At 48.9% G+C, this 19974-nt stretch overlaps 1 protein-coding gene across 1 annotated transcript; it reads left to right on the top strand.

The window, feature by feature from the left end:
- Positions 1-10: 10 nt before the first annotated feature.
- Positions 11-3656, top strand: LOC144114603 (uncharacterized). Its single transcript, XM_077648456.1, has one exon. It carries the CDS (start codon positions 374-376, stop codon positions 3566-3568), a length of 3195 nt encoding a protein of 1064 aa, XP_077504582.1. The 5' UTR covers positions 11-373; the 3' UTR covers positions 3569-3656.
- The last annotated feature ends 16318 nt before the right edge of the window (positions 3657-19974 follow it).

A 19974-nucleotide genomic window follows, 5' to 3' on the forward strand; every position in this document is an offset into this window, starting at 1 on the left:
CAGTACTTACAAACGACAAGAGGGATAAGCGCAAACGGTTGACGCAATATTCCTAAATGAATGTTTCTGACTGGCGCAAGCTAACAGCTCTTATGTGTCCAGTATTTTGAGTGCTCTCGCTGTGATCATCCATCAACAGTCCCGCGCGTGCTTGTTTGAAGTTGTAGTGGTTATAAGCACCGCTGTGATAACGGACAAGTTAGCGTCTCGGAGGCGCGTCCCAACCCCAAAAAATGTGCGTCGCAAACAACGCTCGCGCCAAAGCATTTCCGTGTGCACGTGTGGATATCTGAAGTCGGACCGCTCGTTCGTGTCGCGCTTCCGTCTGCTACAAAGCCGCGCGGGCTTGCTGTGTCCACGCGCGCGCATCACGATGGCAAGTAACGAGCATCGGACTTTCATCTACCTCGACTTCGACATTGACCCGTTCACAGCGGAGCTCGTGTTTCCGCAAGGCATCCCCAAGGGCGGCTCACTGTCTCTTGTGTTTGGCGCCTTCAGCAAAGGACAGCCCACCCAAAAGGCCAAGTTCACCGAAGAGTTCGCCCGTATGGTAAGCCAGAAGTTTCGCGTCTCGTCTCCGCTCGTCGATGGCAGCCCGCAGTGCTTCATCCGCATCTCGCTTGCTAAGGATGGCGCCGAGCCTCCACAGATCCCACGGCCCAATAAGACGGTTAGTCTCCTAAAAAAGCTTCCGCATCTACCACTGCCGCCGCCAGCGTCATTGAATTCTCAGTTTCCAATGGCCATCGACTTGGATGACGAGGAAGAAAATGAAGACAGCGACTTGAGGATAACAACAACCGGCAGAGGTGTTCAACCTGCCAGTGGAGCAAAGAATTCGTCGGCGCAGCTCCGAGCAGCGATTGTTCCTGCAGCGGCGTCACCTATGGCGGCGGCTTCTGCGATCGTGAAACCAGCAGTGGTGAGACTCGCCGCCACTGCTGCAAAGACTGCGGCTGTGAAGCCTGCTGCTGCGAAACCTGCTGCTGCGAAACCTGCTGCTGCGAAACCTGCTGCTGCGAAACCTGCTGCTGCGAAATCTGTGGTAATGACCCCAGCGGCGGCTAATGGTAGTGTTGAAGACGACAGCGATGCGTCGATTGAGTCACGACCGGGTTCGCCGTTCGATGACGACACTGGTGCTGGCGAAGGGGCAGGGTCAGACGGCGACGAGGTAGGCACGTTCTGTTGCTGCCACTGCGCAATGTCATTCCATTTTGAATCGGAGCTGCAGAAGCACCAGGCAGTGGTGCATGACATGTTGGAGGCATGCAAGCATTGCAGCAAGAAGTTCCCCAGCAAATTCAGCCTGGTACGCCACATGTGGTCACACTTGCCCCGCAGCCGGCTTCCGTTTCGTTGCTCAGAGTGCAAGAAAGGCTTTATCACCAAGAGGGAGCTGTTGGGCCACAAAGCAAAGCCACATGTAAGGAAGGTGCGTGTACCACAGCAACTTACAGGAGGAGCAGGGATGCAGACTGAGCACACACTTGACTTTCAGGAAGCCTTGGAGGAACCCTCCTGCTCAGAGAGACACTCATACTCAGCTCCCACCGAAGAAGAAATTTTCTTCTGTGAGTTCTGCTCTGAAGTGTATCTGACTGGCCACTTCTACCGGCAGCATGTGTCGAAGCATCATGCTGAGAAGCTTGACATGTATCCCGTTGACATCTCTTCATTCACTGGAGTTGAAAAAGACCCTGACAGGGAAGCTGATGAAAAATTCCGCTGCTCACTGTGCAAGGACTGTGCGGGCTTGAGTTTTCGGGAAGTGTGCTGTCATGTAAGTGACGCACATCCCAGTGCAGGTGTGCACGCTTGCAAGCGTTGCACCCTTGTGTTCTCCAATGAAGAAGAATACGAAGCACACAGCAGCAGTCACATTGTCAAAGTAACTCCTAGCCTGACGTCACCGGGATTCAAGGATTACCACTGCAATCTCTGCAGTGAGGTGCTGACCCATCGCAAGACTTTGGTTCGGCATTTGCAGCAGCACCATCGCGACCCCAATGTCAAACCATATGCATGTGGACTGTGCCCATCTCGATTTCGAGGCAAGGCCAGCCTTTACATTCACACCCGCAAGCACAACACGCAAGTGGAGCGTCGTCGTTTCCCCTGCACCCAGTGCCCAAAGATTTTCACAGCCAAGCAGTTTCTTAAACGGCATGAAGAGGCTGTGCATGCTCGCCTACTGCCATTCGCTTGCACCCACTGCTCCAAGCGCTTCTACTTTGAGCGCCACCTGCAGCAGCACCTGGTCATGAGCCACCGGTCAAAGCTTTCAGAAGAAGAAGTGGCAGGTTTGGGGCTGATACACAACTTCCAATGCGAAGAATGTGGTTTCAGCTCCTACAGTGAGCGCACCATCCGTCGCCACGTCTACAGCCACACAGGCACCTATCCATTCACATGCGAGGTCTGCAATCGTGGTTTTGTGTTCCGGTTTGAGTTGACAGCCCACCATGCACGGCGCCACCTGCACCAGAAGCTGCACTGCCACCTTTGCTCACGCATTTTCTTCATCAAGGAGCGCTTTGATAAGCATCTTTCAGCTCACCAGGAGAAATGGGGCTTCACTTGCTCAGTTTGTGGCCAGCTGTTTGAAACTCAGGGTTACCTGGAAAACCATCAGCTGCGCCACTCAGGCAAGACGCCATATGAATGCACTGAGTGCGGCAAGCGCTTCAGTGCACCCCAAGGTCTCACGTTTCATAAGCAGCAGCATCATCATGCCAAGCGTCCTCGGCAGGTTGACAATGCACGCATGGAGCACTGGCCTCTTGGCTGTGACATTTGCGGCATCCGGTTCAAGTATTTGAGCAGCCAGCAAGCACACATGGCATTCCACCACCCATCTAGTGAGGGTGAATCGTTGCAGTGCAGTTACTGCCAGCGCAAGCTGGGATCCAAGCTGGCCTTGTCACAGCACCTCCGCAAACACACCAATGAGAAGTACAAATGCAAGCACTGTGACCGATGCTTTCAGTCGTACGTGGGCTGCCGTACCCATCAGGTTGTCATGCACACACGCAGATTCAAGACTGCTTGCCCCTTTTGCAAAAAGGGTTGTGTGTCCATCTTTGATCTCAAGAAGCACCTCAGGACTGTTCACAATGCTGTTGTGGTCAAGCAGCAGAACCTTGAAATGGTTGGCTCTGGGGACTCCGCTGCTATTGAGATGTTGGATGAAACCATGGTTGTTGGTGAAGACGCCATCGAAGTTGTTGGAGAGGATGGAGTTCAGGTTATAGGCAAAGAGGGCATGCAGATTGTTGGTGAAGGTGCCATTCAAGTGGTTGGAGAGGATGGAGTTGAGGTTATAGGCAAAGAGGGCATGCACATTGTTGGTGAAGGTGCCATTCAAGTGGTTGGAGATGATGGGATTCAGATCGTCTCTAGTGAGGAAGCTATGGAGATCATTTCTCAACAAGGCATGAACATTGCCAAAGAGCAGTACATTCACCCAGTTGGGCAGGATGTTCAAGTTGTCAGTGAGCAAGATGTGGAAACCAGAAGTGAAGTTGTTTTGGTGGAGCTCGGTGAAGCTCCTGTCCTCATGTAAACTGTTTGCATCATGCTATTTTTTTTTCATTGGTACCACAAAAGCCCTTGGTCCCCACTGAAATAAAGAGGTTGTTTGTATTATCACACATATTGTCTGTGTGTATTACTCCATACATTTAGGCCAACAAGCCTAAGCCGTCGGCATGTTTGGTTGTAAATATCACAGAGGTCTTGTATTTGAAGTTAAACAATGTAACTCCCACACCTAATTATAGTGCTTGCATGGTTAAGCAGAATAGGACATATCACCTGTAGGGACTGATGTAATATCAGTCTGACCAGCACTGTGCGATGCCAGAAGAGGCTGGTGCAGTCCTTTGCTGGCAATAATGTAATACCATCAGTTGCTTGTGTGAGACAAACAGATGAAGTCTGAAGTGTTCTATATGACAGTCTAGTCCAACTTCATATGTAGTCTTTGTGCAATATTTGGGTGTAACAATTTAACAGTCTTTGCAATGAGCAAGGATCTGGCCATACGGTAAAATTGCATGCATTTGCATAGGTGTGTACATCTGTACAAACGTCTATGAGGAGAACCTTGATTGAACCAGCATTTTGATTAAAATGCTGTTCTTTACTACAGTGCTGGTTACCACTGGCACTCCAGTGAGTGATGGTGCTTTAATTAAAATGCTAGAAATGATAGCAAGAGGGGACACTGAAGTGCTTTTATGCGATTTGGAATCGGGGGTGTAGAAGAACCTTATGCCAAAATACTAGAAGATATATATAGCAGCTGCATAGCTACCGTAGTCCTCCATAAAGTCTGCAATAAAATTCCAATAAGGAAGGGCGTCAGGCAAGGAGACATGATCTCGCCAGTGCTGTTCACTGCATATATGTACAGAAGGTATTCCGAGGCCTGAATTGGGAACAGTTGGCGATAAGAGTTAATGGAGAATATCTAAATAATCTGCGATTCGCTGATGACACTGCCTTGCTGAGTCACTCAGGAGGTGAACTGCAAATCATGATCAATGAGTTAGAACAAAACGATGGGTCTAAAAATTAACATGCAGAAAACCAAAGTAATGTTCAACAGTCTAGCAAGGAAACAGCAGTTCACAAATGGTAGTGAGGTGTTGGAAGTGGTAAAGTAATACATCTGCTAAGGGCAGGTAGTGACACCTGATCCAGAGCATGTGAGGGAAATAACCAGAAGGATAAGAATGGGGTGGAGCGGATATGGCAGGTTTTCTCAGATCATGAATGTCAGTTTACCAATATCCCTCAAAAGAAAAGTGTATAAGAGCTCTATCTTGCCGGTACTCACGTATACGGGGCAGAAACGTGGAGGCTAATGAAAAGGGTTCAGCTTAAGTTAAGGACAACACTGCGAGCCATGGAAGGAAAAATGATAGGTGTAACGTTAAAGGGGCTGTGAAAGGGGTCTCAACAAAGATGTGATGTGCCTAGGATGCTAAAGGACGCTGCTTCACAAATATCCTCTAGCAAAAATTCTTTAGTTTCGTTTTGTGGAAGGAGGAGGAGGAGGTAAACTTTATTAAAGAAGAGGTTTTAGGCACGGGTTGGGGTGACGCTCCCCTCCCCGCGGTGGGCTCCTCTTCTAGGCCGACCGACGATGTCGTTCGGCGACCTCTTCGGCCCGCTTCGTGACTCAGAGTTGAACCTCCGGGTCCGAGCTGAGCAGCGCGGCCTCCCACTGCGATTGGGTAGAGAGCTGCAGACTGTTCGACGGCTTGTCTTGATTACATGAGTATAGGATATGTGGTGTGTCTGCCTTATGGTGTCCACAGAGAGAACAGACGGGGCTAAACTGCTCTGGGAACCATATAGAGTACATGTACGGATTAAAGAAAGTTTCTGTTTGGAGCTGCCGCTAGCTGACTTGTGTTTTACTTAGAGATCTATGTGGTTCTGGGAAGATTTGTCTTTTTTTCTTGAAGTTGGTAGTAATTTCTTTGTAGGTCGTCATTCGCTCCTTGGCCGACCTGAGCTCGGGGCAGCGCACTTCTCGGTTAACTACGAATCCTCGGGCAAATTGGTGTGCTGCCTCGTTTTCATGATGGCCCGATTGGGCGGGGACCCAGATCAATGTGATCTGGCGGTTATTGGAGATTTTTTGTAATATTTTGATGGTTGCGGAGTGGGCCCTTCCTTTGGCAAAATTTTGAATTGCGGTTTTAGAGTAGCTGATGATGTATTTGGCACTGGTGGAGGTAATGGCTAAAGCTATGGCAGCTTCTTCGGCCTCCTCCGAAAATTTTGTTTTATAGATTGTCGCCGATGCGAGGGGAGAACCTCGATGATCGACAACTGCCAGGGAAAAGGCGTCTCTGTCCTCATGTTCTGCCACGTCCATATGCACCGTGTCTTTCTGAACTGAAAATCTTTCGGGAAGTTTTTGTGCCCTAGCCTTTCTTCTGCCCGTATCGTAGTGTGGATGCATGTTTTTGGGCTGAGGATGGATATTAAGTGTTCGTGCATGTGTCTTGGAATTGGCAAGCAGTGTGCACGGATTCCTTCATATTGTATTCCTGCCTTCTTTAGGATGAAACGTCACGTTTCAGTGCCTGATAGCCTTTCGTATTGTGCGGTGAGGCGTGCTTCCATCATTTCCGCTAAGCTGTTATGAATTCCTAACTGTAGTAGTTTTTCATTTAGGGTATGACGGGGGAGGTTGAGCGCAATTTTGCAGGATTGTCTAATTACAGCATCCAGGTCGTCTCTTTCTATGACTGTGATGGTGACGTATGGTGTAGAGTTGATGACTCTGCTAAGAACGAAGGCTTGGATTAGTTTCCTGGTCTCGGCTTCTTTAACTCCTCCTCGCCTATTCGTGATGTGTCTGATGAGGATGGAGATTTGGTTGACGGTGTTTCTCAGTTTCTTAATTAGTGTGTCATTTTTTTGGTTTGACTGTATCAGCATTCCCAATATTCTTAGTGTTTCCGCTTCTGGGATGGCTGCCCCTTCCACGTAGATTTTGACCTCAGGTTTATTCATTCTTTGACGCTTTGGATGTAGGATGAGGACTTCGGTTTTTTGGGGAGAACACGCTAGTCCCGCGGCTTGTGCCTCCTCCACTACTACATCTGCCGCTTGTTGTAGCGTATCTTGTATCGTGCTGATACTACCCTTGATGGTCCAAAGGGTGATATCGTCCGCGTACAAAGAGTGTTCTAGGTCTGAGATTTCGGCGAGTTCGTGTGCCATTTTGATGAGGGTTATATTGAACAAGAAGGAGGACAGGACAGACCCTTGCGGCGTTCCTGTCTCCTAAACTGAAGATGTTGGATTTGATTGTGCCAATTTGAATTTTAGCCGTTCTATCAGAGAGAAAGTCCTTGATGTAGTTCTTTTGCCTACATTCAATGGTGAAGGAGAATCTAGGATTGCTTTGTTTTTGACGTAATCAAATGCTTTGGTTAAATCTTGAGCTAGAATTGCCCTTGTGCTCCTTTCTTGCTCCTGAGATAGGACTTCGTTTGCTAGTCTGAGCATCGTATCCTGTGCTGATAAATGTGATCTAAAGCCGACCATAGTGTTTGGATATAAATTCTCTCTGTGCATGTGGGATTTCAGTCTGTCTAGTATGATGTGCTCTATAAGTTTTCCGATGCCAGAAGTAAGTGAAATAGTTCTGAGGCTTTCGAGCACGAGCTTTTTGCCCGGTTTTGGGATGAATTTAACGATGGCATGTTTCCAAGACGCTGGGAGTTTTCTCTCCCTCCAACACTCGTTCGCAAAGTTCGTGAGGGCTGTGATAGAAGCGTCGTCTAGGTTTCTGAGTGTCTTATTGTTAATGCCGTCCTCTCCCAGAGCGTATGTCGTGCGTATCTTAAGGAGGGCTGCTCTGATTTCCGCCATTGTTATGTTAGCGTCCAGGATGGAGTTAGGTTGTCCTGTATAATCGGGTAGGGACTTCGTCTCCCGGGTTGTGCAGAAGTACTTCTGCTGTAGCGTGTTTATAATATCTTGAGCCATGCCTGGGTCTATGTTTAAAATTTTGGGGATTTTTTTTTTAGTCGTAGCTTTGTTCGATTCCGGATCAAGGAGATGCCGCAGAAGATTCCATGTCTCTCTCGTGCCTAGATTGCCATTTACATTTTCGCAGATATGGCTCCACTGCTGTCTCGCGAGTTCTGCGGAGTGGTGGCTAATTTCTTCCATGAGTGTGACTATCCTGTTTCTAAACTTTTTGTTATATTTTTGCCTAAGCCATCTTTTTTCTAGGCTTTTCCTTGCCTCCTACATGCGTGTAAGTCGGCTGTCAATCGTATTTACGCCTAGGTCATGTACTAGTTCTTTAGTGGCCTTTCCCACATCCGATAGGAGGGTTTGTGTCCACTGTTCTAGGTCTGCGATCGGTTCCTGATTTTGGTCACGGATCAGCCTAAGTTTGTCCCAGTCAGTAATTCTGTTTTTTCTGGGTTTGTGTTTGAGATTGCCAATGGCGATTTTAAACGTTATGATATAATGGTCACTTCCCAGATTTTGTCTGGTGTTGCTCCAGCTTAAGTCTGGGAGGTTTTTGCCTATCGTGAGGTCTGGGCACGTGTCCCTGCTCACGCTGTTGCCTATCCTGGTAGGTTGCATGAGGTCCGTGTATTGGTTAGCCCTCTTTGCTGGATAAAATTCATTAGGGCCGTGCCTTTCCTGGATGTTGTTGTGTGTCCCCATTGCACGTGTTGAGCATTGAAGTTGCCCACAATTAGGGTTGTGTTTTGGCTTGCGATTTGTAGGGCTTCGAGTATAGCGGCTTTCGCTGGTCCAGCCTGTGCCCTGGGGTGGCTGTATGCATTCAGTATGAACAGGGAAGAGGAGTTTCTTTTGCTGGGTAGAATTTCGATTAATATACAATCGAGCTCTACGTTGTCAATCTCGTGGTTAACCACGGTAAGGTTTCTATGTACCATCGTAGTGGTTAAAGGCTGTTCTGCGATGTTACATGGCAGAATTAACTGCCCGGTATCCTGGCAGTCTTAGTCGAGACATTCTGGGTTTTTGGACTGCTATTGCGTCAGGTTTTTCAGATTGTGATTGAATGTGTAACTGCAGATCTGCTTTTTTGTTGCGCATAGACCTGCAGTTCCACTGCCAAATTGTTATGGTTTTAGGATTGGCCATTTTGCTGGGATAGATCGATTGGTCCCCCATGAGGTGACGGGGGAAGCCGACGTAAAATTTCCTGTAAAACGGTGTCGATTATTCCGAACTTGAGTCTTTGTGTTAAATGGTCAACTCTTTGTGTTAGGTTATCAAGTTTCTGGCTGTGCTCTTCCACTTTTTGTTCCAGTCAGTGAGGGATTTCTTATGTCAGCTACTGCTCGTTTTTTGCGAGGTGTTTCTTCCTTGCTTACACGCTTACTGGTGTTTCGACTGATGCGGTCACAGCAGTTTCCATTTCTGTGACTTACGGCATTTGGAGTGGTTTTGGAGGAGAGTCCTTACATTTGGCGGGTGCTTTTAGTTTACTATTTTCTTGTTCCAAGTGTTTGATTCGGTCCATAAGCATTTGAATGTGGTCTAAACCCGATCAGGCACTCCACATTTTGTGGAAGCTGACTTATCTGCAGTCAAAATTGAAATTTCCGCATCTTCGCGCCTTTTCCTCTCCTCTCGTCCGTCACTTTTTGCACGCTGAAATGTCGGCGCTCTTCCGCCGGCCCTAAAGCCGCATGATATTATCAAGGGACTTTAGCCGGCCCCTCGTGCTCGCCCCATACGCCGGCTGCAGACGCGCGCGAACCAATGCTAGCAGTCTGCTGCTGCCGTAACGAGCGCGGATGCTGACGTAACGATCCCAGCACCACAGGTGGACGCTAGCCGCGGAAGCGGGAGTTTTAAAAATTGTGTTGTAAATTATCAGCTCGCTTTTCAGGTCTTGTACGCGGCATGAACGCTCGTTGGCCTGTACCTTACATAATGCGAGTATTTTATAGACAACCTCAAACACCCTTCTCAGGGACCCTTTAAGAGACCGGAAGCGGGCAGAGTGGGTGAGGGAACAAACACGGGTTAATGACATCCTAGTCGAAATCAAGAGGAAGAAATGGGCTTGGGCAGGGCATGCAACGCTAAGGCAAGATAACTGCTGGTCCTTAAAGGTAACGGAGTGGATTCCAAGGCAAGCGTAGCAGGGGCGACAGAAGGTTAGGTGGGCGGATGAAATTAGGAAGTTTGCAGACATAGGGTGGACGCAAATGGAAAAGGACAGGGTTAATTGGAGAGACATTGGAGAGGCCTTTACCCTGTAGCGGGTGCAGTCAGGCTGACGATGATGATGAATGCTTTACCTGCAGGCTTTAAGCATCTGAATCCTTGAATCTAGTTTTTCTTTTTGTGTGCGTGTGTGTGTGCGCACGCAAAACCATGACGTGTAGGCTTCTCTCAGCTACCTGCCTTCCTGCACGATTTTAGGGAGGGGCTGGAGATCAGTCAGCCGCATCGCAAGCCCTTGCGCCGCGGCAGCCTCCGCAGCCCAGGTGACTGCATGTTGGTGTGTATCTCTCTGGGTGCATTCTGGAAGTCAGCGGCTTGTGCGCAGGTGGATAGAGCGTCCGCGACAGTCGGTATGCTGATTCTGATGAGCTAGCTCTGAGGCTAGGCCACACCGCCATTCGCTTCCATTGTGCGATCACGGGGTCCATTTCGGTCTTGAAGTTACGAGTTTGAATAGAGTGGCTGCAAAATTTTTTAATGAATTTTCTCGGCATAAATGCATCTTTTCCCAGGTCGCACATGAGGTCTTCAAAACACCTATCTTAGAGTTACATTAAATTTTCCACCAAAATAAACGCTTTCAAGAAGTCTCTTAATTACTGTCAGGATTCAAATTGTCCTCACGATATGCTTAAAATAGGACTTTAGAAGACGGGTCCTAACTCCGCGCTCTTTGACATCTTACAGGCGACAGAGGCCTTGGCGGGAAAGGCATCCAATTTTGACGTGCTGTTTTGGCTCGGCGTTTTTCTCAATGAACAGCTCGATCGCTGTCTCGACGCTGGCAGGCGGCGGCGGCCCTGCCACTTTTGCGGTCTACCCGATGCATGCCTGAAATGGCGCGCTCTGTTGAGAATTCTGTATCAAGCCCGATTCATGCTGTGCAGATTGCTCATCGTGAAGCAAACTTTGCTGACGCCCGTGTTCGCACGTACGTAACTCTTACCAAAGCTCTACCGTGTTTCAGCAGCGGATCCATTGTCACACGTCCTATATATAGTGTTCTAGCAGACCAGCTTCCCCGCTGCACGACGGCCATTGCTTGTGCCTTCTAAGGCCTTCCTGTGCTCGCCCTGCTATTTGCGCCACCATGCAGTGGTGCCCTGTGGACCTTCCGTCTTCAGCCGGTACTCGTCCAGCGGCGGCATGCCTGCAGCCTTATCCGCGCCTCTGCTTAGGAAGGCAAGGTTACATTGGCGGTTCCTTTGTCCCATGTGCCTCTTTCAGGTGCCTCAGCATATTGTCCGTGACTCCAAGTGTTGTCATCAGGGCCTCCACACACAGGGTGCCTCATTGCAACCGCTCCACTGCCGGGACGAGCGCGTCGTGGCACCTCTGCGCCGACGCACATTTCCCTCTGGACTCTCGTCGGGAGGTGGTTCTCGTACTCGGATCGCTGCACCCTTTCTCTTCTTTTCAGTAAGACGGCAAGTTGAGCTAGTTGGTACATATTGACTATGAATAGGTTATCTTCTTTTAATCCCCATTTCCCCCTGCCCCAATCTGGCGCAGTTCCGGTGATATCACTTAGCTCGGTAAATAGTTACACGCGCCAGGCAACTTTCCTTCAGTGATCACATCATCTTATCACTGTAGGAGCCGGAGGCTGCTCTCAGTGGACACGCAGAGATACACGCCGACATTTTCGCCTCATGGCAGTCGTACTGCTTACGCAGTAAAAAGCTTGCTGCAAGGTAAATGCTGACAGTGTAGTGTAGCCATGTCACATGGGCATTTCGAGGGCCCTCGAACCGATAGTCTATCGACTCAAAGGCGATCGAGCGCTGCTACACGGGCAGTTTCAATGGCGATCGAGTCAATAGCATACCAAGTCAACGGAGTAGCGCAGAACTCAGAGATTTCGAGGGCCTTCAAGCGCTGCCCAAGGTTGCTAGCGTTGCTTCAAGCGGCGCCAAGCGCACTTTCGTACACGACACATTCGCGATACAAAAACATGAACAAACATTATTCGCAAAAAATTTAATACAGGAAGTCTGTAAAATTATTTTAAAATTATATTAGACTTGTTTTAAGCGCACTAAGCGCATTAATTTTGCGTTGCTTGCGTACTTAACGTTGACAACATGGCGGCACCCTGCCCGCCCGCTTCACAGCAATAACAGCTTCGTCGCTAATCCCTCAAAGCAATATGTTCTAAGCTGTTGTATTCGTCTTCGATTTGCCCATTCTTACCCTCGCATAAGGTTTCAAGAGACAAATAGCTCTTGTTTTCCAGATATCATGGCGATTTCCCAGGTCTTAAGCCTGACGAAGCAGCGCTCCGACGCAGTTGGATTGGCTGGGTTTTGGCTCGTCTTGTATTAGAGTGGCTACAGCAGTGTCTGCATATGTTCGTCGCGTACGTGCAATTAAAAGGGTTTTGAACGACTTTCGCGTATGCGTGTAGTTCAGCATTTAGTATACATTTATCAAATATTTTTGTTATTTTTGCAAAATCCAAAGTAGCGATTCTGGCGCCACACATCCGTGGCGTAAGACACGAGAACCATTTCAATGGCCATTGAGATTTGCCGTGTTGCAGCGGCGAGTTCGATGGCGATTGAAAATCTCGAAGACCCTCGACTCGAGGGTGATTGAAATTGGCCGTGTGACAGGTGTATAAGACACGAGAACCATTTCAATGGCCGTTGAGATTTGCCGTGTAGCATTGACACAACTCCTTGGAGTTCGATGGCGATTGAGAATTTCGAAGACCCTCTACTCGATGGCCATTGAAACTCGCCGTGTGACAGCCAGCTCTAAGAGCTATGTTCTGCTTGTGTGATAGCCCCCCCTCCCTCCCTCCCTCCACAGCTCCCTGCATGCCCTTTCTCCCTCTGGTTTTAACCTTCGATATGACGAGCAACAGCCGTCCAGGTGCCTGGTGCATCCAAGGGTGAACAGCTTAGAAGTGATGGCACTCGGTCTCTTGCCAAACTTGTGTGGCAAAAAATCTCTGATCTCTTGTGCTCTCCAATGACTTTATTGCGTGATGGTTGGTGCATGTTGTCAGCAACAGTTTTGAAACTGCAGTGTTGTCCTAATGGCAGCGCTATACTGCGTCATGTACTAAAGTTGCTGGGTTCGAGTCGCAATGCTGGTGGGAACCCACCGGCATTTCTTGAGTATAGGCTTATCCTGGCTCTGTGTTCAGCTTTCGCAGAAGGGAAACACTCGGAAATGCCACCCAGCGCTGGGGAAGGGGGGGGAGGGGGGGGCTAAGGGGGCTGCCGCCCAGGGCCTCAACTCGGACAGTAGGAGAAGGGGGCCCATTTATTCTAACCTGCTTAGTATATAGAACCATGGGCAACTGAACTTCGAGCGACATGTATGAAGCGAGAAAACCAGAACGAGCAGACGGGGCCCCCCGCCTAATGTAGCAACATGCGTTTAGCCTGATCATTTGGGGAGAGCTTGTCGAGCTGCAAAAACAGGAATCCCCCGCCAACCCGGCGGGGCCCTCTTTCTTACGAAGCGAGGTGGGTTTGCTTGGAAGAGTTTTCGTGGTTTCCTGTCAGTCCGTCTGTCCAGTACTGTCTGGAGAGGAGGGGCAAGGGGGAAACGCTTAAAACACGTAATGTAGGATGAGGACCTAAATCTGCCTTGCCCCTCGTCACTACCACGCCACCCTCCACCACTCAAAAAGTTCCGCCGCTGTCCTTCTCATATAAATGATTTGCTGCAGTACCCAACAGTGCCTTCCATTTGACTTTTCGTTACCGTGATGGTAATTCAGGCGGGGGAGGATGAGTCCAATAGCAGATGATGATGAGTCTGATGGCAGAGTCTAGGCAGGAAAGGAAAGAAGACGTCACACATGCTTTTGTCCGCGTGCCGTGGGGCATGGAATGTTCACTGTTCGGGCTAGGGTTGTGGAAGAGTGAAGGGGGAAGTTGGAGAGCTGGACACAAAGGCCTGTCTCCAGGGTCCATTCTTGCCTAGTGGCTGCGCATCCTCGCGCGCGCTCGACGGAACAAGTAGGTCAGACTGGCCGCCGAACTTCCCAGAAAGAAGTAGAAAAAGATGACTCAGAGGCGACGGAGGGCGCGTAACTTCGCCCGCGCTAGGAGTCGCCCTCTCCCCTTCGTTCTCGCGCTCGGCGTCTACGGGGCGAAAGAAAAATCGAGAACCTCCCAGAATAGACGATTGCTCCTAGCCAATAGGAAGACGAGACCGGAACGGGAGGAGTGAGTTTGTACGGAGAAGGAGGGAACTTGTACAAGGAACTCTATGCGCATGTGAACGCCTGCTTTGGCGCTAGTAACAGGCAGACGCGACGAGCTTCTATGAAAGGAAGTTGATCGCGGGCTGCGATGAATCCCCGAGCCGCCGGTTAAGCTTGCATACGCCCGCCCGCCGAGGAGCTCCCGGTGGACGCACCACTCTCGGCCAGCCACGGACGGACCACCCAGGCAGCGTGCGCCAGTCATCGGAACGGCCACCGTTGGACACCTGCGGTCGCGTCGGACTGACGAAGTGCCCGGTGCGGTGAACAATTAGCATCCATTCATGCGAAAATGCTCGGTCGGAAGCATCAAAGTGATGCGTCTAAACGAAAGGCGAAGTTAGAAAGAGAAGAGCGTGAAAAGAAGCTACCAAAGATGAAAAGTACGTACTGAATGCAGCTTCCGCGGAGCAGTATGATCGCTCTACCCAGAGTCGGTGTCAAACTCCCAATAGTACCGACCGTGCTTCTGTGGAGGACTTGCCAACTCCATCACCACGGCTTCCTGGCAAGAACAAGGTTTGACTCATCTTGGTTGTCTGGATCCTGTGAAAACGGGGCCAACCTCGGTCGTCCATATTTCTGAGCAACCGAAGCTAGCCGAGCCCTGTCCTGTTCCTGAGTCAGCAACGTCCATGCTACTCGGCCGGGCCCCTGCCACAGAGCTCCAGGTGTACGGTCCGCCAAGCCCGATTTCTACTACTGCTGATCAACAGGTGCCAAACCTCCCCGATGAGCCTCCTTCTACTGATGAGCGCCAGGAAACACCACTCTAAGAACCGACTCACTTGTTTCCTGTTAGTTTGGCTTCAAATAATAATGTTCCCATCCACAAAGTGTGCCTCGAGAGGACGAATGAGACGGCTTCTCGTTGCGGCAACAGAGAAGTACAGACACCCCCGCAGCAAGAGGTACGTTGCGAGATTCTCCGAAGTGACCCTGTTAAGTGGCCGGACGTTATTACTGACAGCTTTCGGAGTGTATGCACTGAGAAAGGGCCATTGTATTTTTAAAATCGGGCAGAAAATTTTCCGTCTTCCGAAAGGCAATACAAAACTCAGAAACGCTATATGTCACCTCATCTTTTCGTGCGAAAGGCTGTAAATGGGGAGGCGTACGAGCGACACTGGTTAATGTACTCGGAGTCCAAAGGTTCCGTTTACTGTTTCATGTGCAAACTATTTTCGATTTAAAGCAACCCCAGTGCTTTCTCCACGCACGGCTTTTCTGATTGGAAAAGAGCAGAAGAAAAGGTTCGTGCACATGAAAATAGCGTCGAGCACCGGAACTGCGTGGGAACATGGCTCGCCCGCTCTAACTCGAGCAGCACAATTGACAAGGAGCTGGTTAAACATCTTGTCACTGAGACCACTTGCTGGACAGAGGTGTTGAAGCGCGTAGTCGTTGTAGTAAAGCTTCTAGCTGAGCGCTACCTAGCGTTTAGGGGCAGTGAGGAGATTTTTGGTTCACTGAGAAATGACAATTATATGGGAGTGCTTGAGGCCATTGCCAAGTTTGATCCCTTTCTAGAGGAGCACATCAAACGCTACGGGAACAAAGAAAAAGGTCACCCATCGTAGCTGTCAAAAACCATTTGTGATGAATTTATCGAGGATATGGCAAAGGCTGTCAAGGAACGTCTCGTTGACGAAGTGAAACGCGCAAAATACTTCTCTTTAATTGCTGATTCGACTCCAGACCTTACTCACGTTGACCAGCTGTCAGTTGTTTTATGTTACTATTTAAATGGGAAAGTGTACGAACGCTTTCTTGGATTTGTTCCAATCGAATCGCATACCGGATTGTATCTTTTCGATACCGTGATGGCCCTCTTGACGACCAATGGCATCTCAATTGATGATTGTAAGGGCCAAGCTGACGACAATGCGAATAATATGTCAGGAAAATACAAAGGACTGCAAGCTCAAATCAAACACCTGAACGAATTGGCAGTCTACGTCCCGTGTGCTGGTCATTCACAGAACTTAGTTGGCGTGTGTAGCGTCGACAGTTGCCTTGAGGCAGTCAAATTTTTCATTGTAATTCAGAGACTGTATGTGTTCTTTGCTGCCTCACCTAAGCGATGGAGGTATCTTTTGTACAGCATAGGCGGTACTGGCCAACCAGAAGTCTCTGTGGCCAAGACACGCTGAATCATGTAAGGCCATTCTGAAAAATTTCAATGCAGTCTTGTGTTGCCTTGATGCTATATGAAAGAACGAGGAAGAAAACGGTGACGCTAGGAACGAAGCGCACTCTCTCTTCAAGAAAATGACAAAAATAGAGACTGCATTCATGGCGATTTTCGGAGCGAAATCTTGGAACGCTTCGACAAAACGACCGTAGCACTTCAGAAACCAGGCCTAGACATTTCAGCTGCTGTAGACCTGCTGAGCTCTCTAGAAGGCTTTGTTAATTCTTTGCGACCTCTCTTTGATACCTGCGAAGAGAGAGCACGCACGATAATTACCAATCAATGTTATCAGGATGAGGGCACACTCATCGTTTTGAGTAAGCACCCGGACGGAAAAAGCGATAGTGCGCTACAAGGTAGAAAAAAGTTTATCGTAGAGACCTACAGTGTTGTACTTGACAGGCTCTGCTTTGCGAGTGCGAAAGGGTGCCTACACTGAACTCTGCGAAAGGTTCGGATTCTTAAAATTGCTGACAGAAGTTGGGAGCGAGGCCTCTCTGGCACAGCAGGCTGAGATGTTGGTGAACTCCTAAAAAATTGATTTGGAGCCAGCATTTTCCGCTTAAATCGTTCAGTTTGCGAACTTTCTGCACAACTCTGTGTGCCAGGACACGAGTCCCCTGGGAATAATGAAGTTGCTGCACGAAAGAAAGCTTATTGATGTGTTTCCGAACCTTTCTATTGCTTTGCGAATGTTCTTAAAGCATACCCGTGGCAAACTGTGAGACCAAACGATCGTTTTCCAAGTTGTCGCTGATAAAAAATCGCCTTCGTTCGAGCCTCCTTGACGACAAGGTGAACTCGCTTGCTATCATGTCCATTGAAAGTGACCTCCTCCGCGATCTATCCTTCGAACAGACTATATCTGATTTCGCCAAAGCGAAGGCGCGAAAGATGCCATTTTAAAAGAGGACTGTTTGCGCTATACATGAATAGTTCCAATAAGTTCGTTGTGGCGCCTCCCAGCCTCCACGTTGCCAATGAAACTCTGAGCAGTGCAATTCAAGATATGCAAATCTTCGTTGTTCGTCTCTTGTTTGTTCTTCTTGTGATATTTAGCGTTAATATAAAGAACTGTATTTTTGTTGTTTTTGATAGTGCCACGTTTATTTGGTGTCGTCCTTGCTTGCCTTACTTTTAACGAAAATACTTTAAAATAATGTTTTGTATTTACAGTTGGTAATTTTCATCTGCATTCTAGTGCATTTTAATGGTGTTTGTATTGCCTTAAGTACTGTATATATCTATTGCATATTTACAGAGTAACGTGTATAACGATTGCTGCAGTCTGATGCTTGAATTCTGATAAAGAATGTTTTCGATACAACCATGCGTCTCCTCACGGGACTAAACTTGGTGATGCAAACAAAGCCTAGCTTCAGAAGGATCGACATCTGAGCTGTGTTGTCTTTTCTACGTTCTTGTTCGTCTTGAGTGCACTAGAATTTTCCTTAAAGCCTAGCTTTTGCTGAAAACAGAATGCAGATTAATCACAAAGTGAACATATGCGTTGTTGTTTACAACAGCACGCGTTTCAAGCAAGTTTTGTTTTTCTTATAATAATAGCAATAATAATAATCCCGTTGATCGCACTTCGTTCTTTTTAATTTGGTGGAATTAAAATGAAACATGGCATATTTCCAGTAGCGTAGCAGGCGACGGGGGGGGGGGGGGGATCAGTATTGGGAAAGGGGGCCTGCATGCGCATTAGCCCAGGGCCCCCATTGTTCTTAATCCGGCCCTGATGCCACCAGGCCGACTGTATTGCATGATAAGCCAGCGACGGATCCGACAGTGATGAAGCAATCATGGCTGGCGAAAAATGGGGCCTTTCTCCAGTAACGTCTTGTCCGCGCGCGTAACCGTTTTTGCAGGTCATTCCCTGCAAAATGGCTGACGAGTTCGCCGCGCACGTGTTCTTCCCCGAGAGGCGTTTTCTCGACGGTGCGGATTGCGGGATAATAATTACGTGCGGGGCTTGCATCGTCTGATGTGCGTCTGTGCTGACACAGATGAGCGCGTGGTCTTTGCGCGCATCGGCCTCAATCGAGAACACGCGGTGTGGTTCTCATTAACTGACAGCGTACTGCACGGCAGCAGTGTCTACAGATGGTCTCGCACAAATCCGCTCTGGCTATATAGACGAAGCCAGCATACACTACCCAAGCGGCCAATTGTACATGCATTTAAGATGGATACGTCCCCTGGCATCCCATTTCGCACGACTTTTCTGCGGGGAAAATCTGTGCATTCGCGACTGGTGGTCGCTATAGAGGGGCACGCTACTGAAAAAGGCCCTTTTATTTAACTGCATGAACACAGTTGCATCGCAGACGCAGGCATCGCTGCATGTATTTCAATTTACCCCATTTTACTGCTTAACCAAGCTCTGTTCTGAGTAAAAATGTCATATTTGCAATCTTCGGTCTCTAATCTCTCACTGCGCCAGGTCAGGTTCCCACCTGCTTCTTGCTTGTTTCGTATATTCGAATGGCCATGAATACTGTTCACGGGAAACGCTGGCCGTGCTTCACGGACAGCGTCGCAACAATTGCTGCTCCGTGCACCGTCCTTTCAGCGATGCGGCAGCAGTCACTCCGCTGTGCCGGCTTCCAGTTCCGCAGTACCCCGCTTGCTCCAGTCATTCGGGGCCGGCACAATCACGTTGAGCCGTCAGCAAAGCGGAGACATCCCATCCCGCCCCTTCAGAAGAAAAAAGACGTAGTGAGTACACAGTAATACTTTGGGAGCGGATGATCAACGCCAGTTGGTCCACAATTGTGCTTTAGCATATTTTTGGATTTGCTTTGTATGTTGCTGTTAAGCATGAGCGTGTGACAATTGTGTTTGTGGGTTACAACGAGTGCTATAAATGTATGCACGGCCTTGTGCATCTTGCAGTGCGCAGTGCGTTTTCGCGCAGCGTCCCGAGAGGATTCTTTCTCTGTTTTGAGGAAAGGAAAGAATCAGAATGCGACGTCCCTGTTTGGGTTGCGTTACGCTTTCAACGTTTCCGAGGATCCACGCAGAGTTCAGAGGAAATGAGACACAAGACCCGCTAACAGGGAAGCAAGTTTAATATTTAGCTTAAACTGCGACTGTTGCCGGTTCGGCTACCCAAAGCGCCGTGGGGATTCAGCTGAAAAAAGTCCATCTTTTTCCCCGAGTAGTAATACTAGCCACATGTTGCTCGGCGTTGCTCAGGGGCTGGTTGGCCTCAGCAATCGGCTTGCAGGGCGACGACGTCGGGGCGAAGTGGCGATTTCCCGGTCATGTTGGCAGCAAATGGCCCGGTCTTGTCGCTGGTTCTTCGTCTGTGACGAAAATCTTGGCGACGCTTCCGGATCTCTCCTACGGCGTGTTCCCGTCTTTTTCATCCGGATTTGGAGCGGGAAACGAGCTGCTCGAGGCGCCGGCAGCGTTTATATCCTCTCCAAGGGACGTCGCTCTCGTCTACCCCTCAATGGCCAACGTACTGTCAGGTGCGTACGTACGCAATCACCCTTAAGAAGAAGGTCGGAGAATTCGCTAAATAATAACTAATCAGATACCTGTCACACACACCGTTACCTTCTTAGTAGCTGGATGTAGTGAAAGTAGAACTAGTGTAAGCAAAGTAGAAAGTGAAGAGCGCTACAGTCACAAACACAAAGGTAGCGGTATTACTAAGAAAATGGGTGGGAACCGTTTTCTCATATGTTTATTTATTTATTTACTCAAATACCCGCATGGCCCGAAGGCATTAAAGAGGGGAGTGGGAAAGACATACATTGAGTAAGATATAGTGCAGCAGAAA

This window comes from Amblyomma americanum, chromosome 1, assembly GCF_052857255.1.
Source record: "Amblyomma americanum isolate KBUSLIRL-KWMA chromosome 1, ASM5285725v1, whole genome shotgun sequence".
NCBI lineage: Eukaryota > Metazoa > Arthropoda > Arachnida > Ixodida > Ixodidae > Amblyomma > Amblyomma americanum.

Coding starts and splice junctions, on each gene's coding strand:
- LOC144114603 (XM_077648456.1), top strand. CDS start 374: ATGGCAAGTAACGAGCATCGGACTTTCATCTACCTCGACTTCGACATT.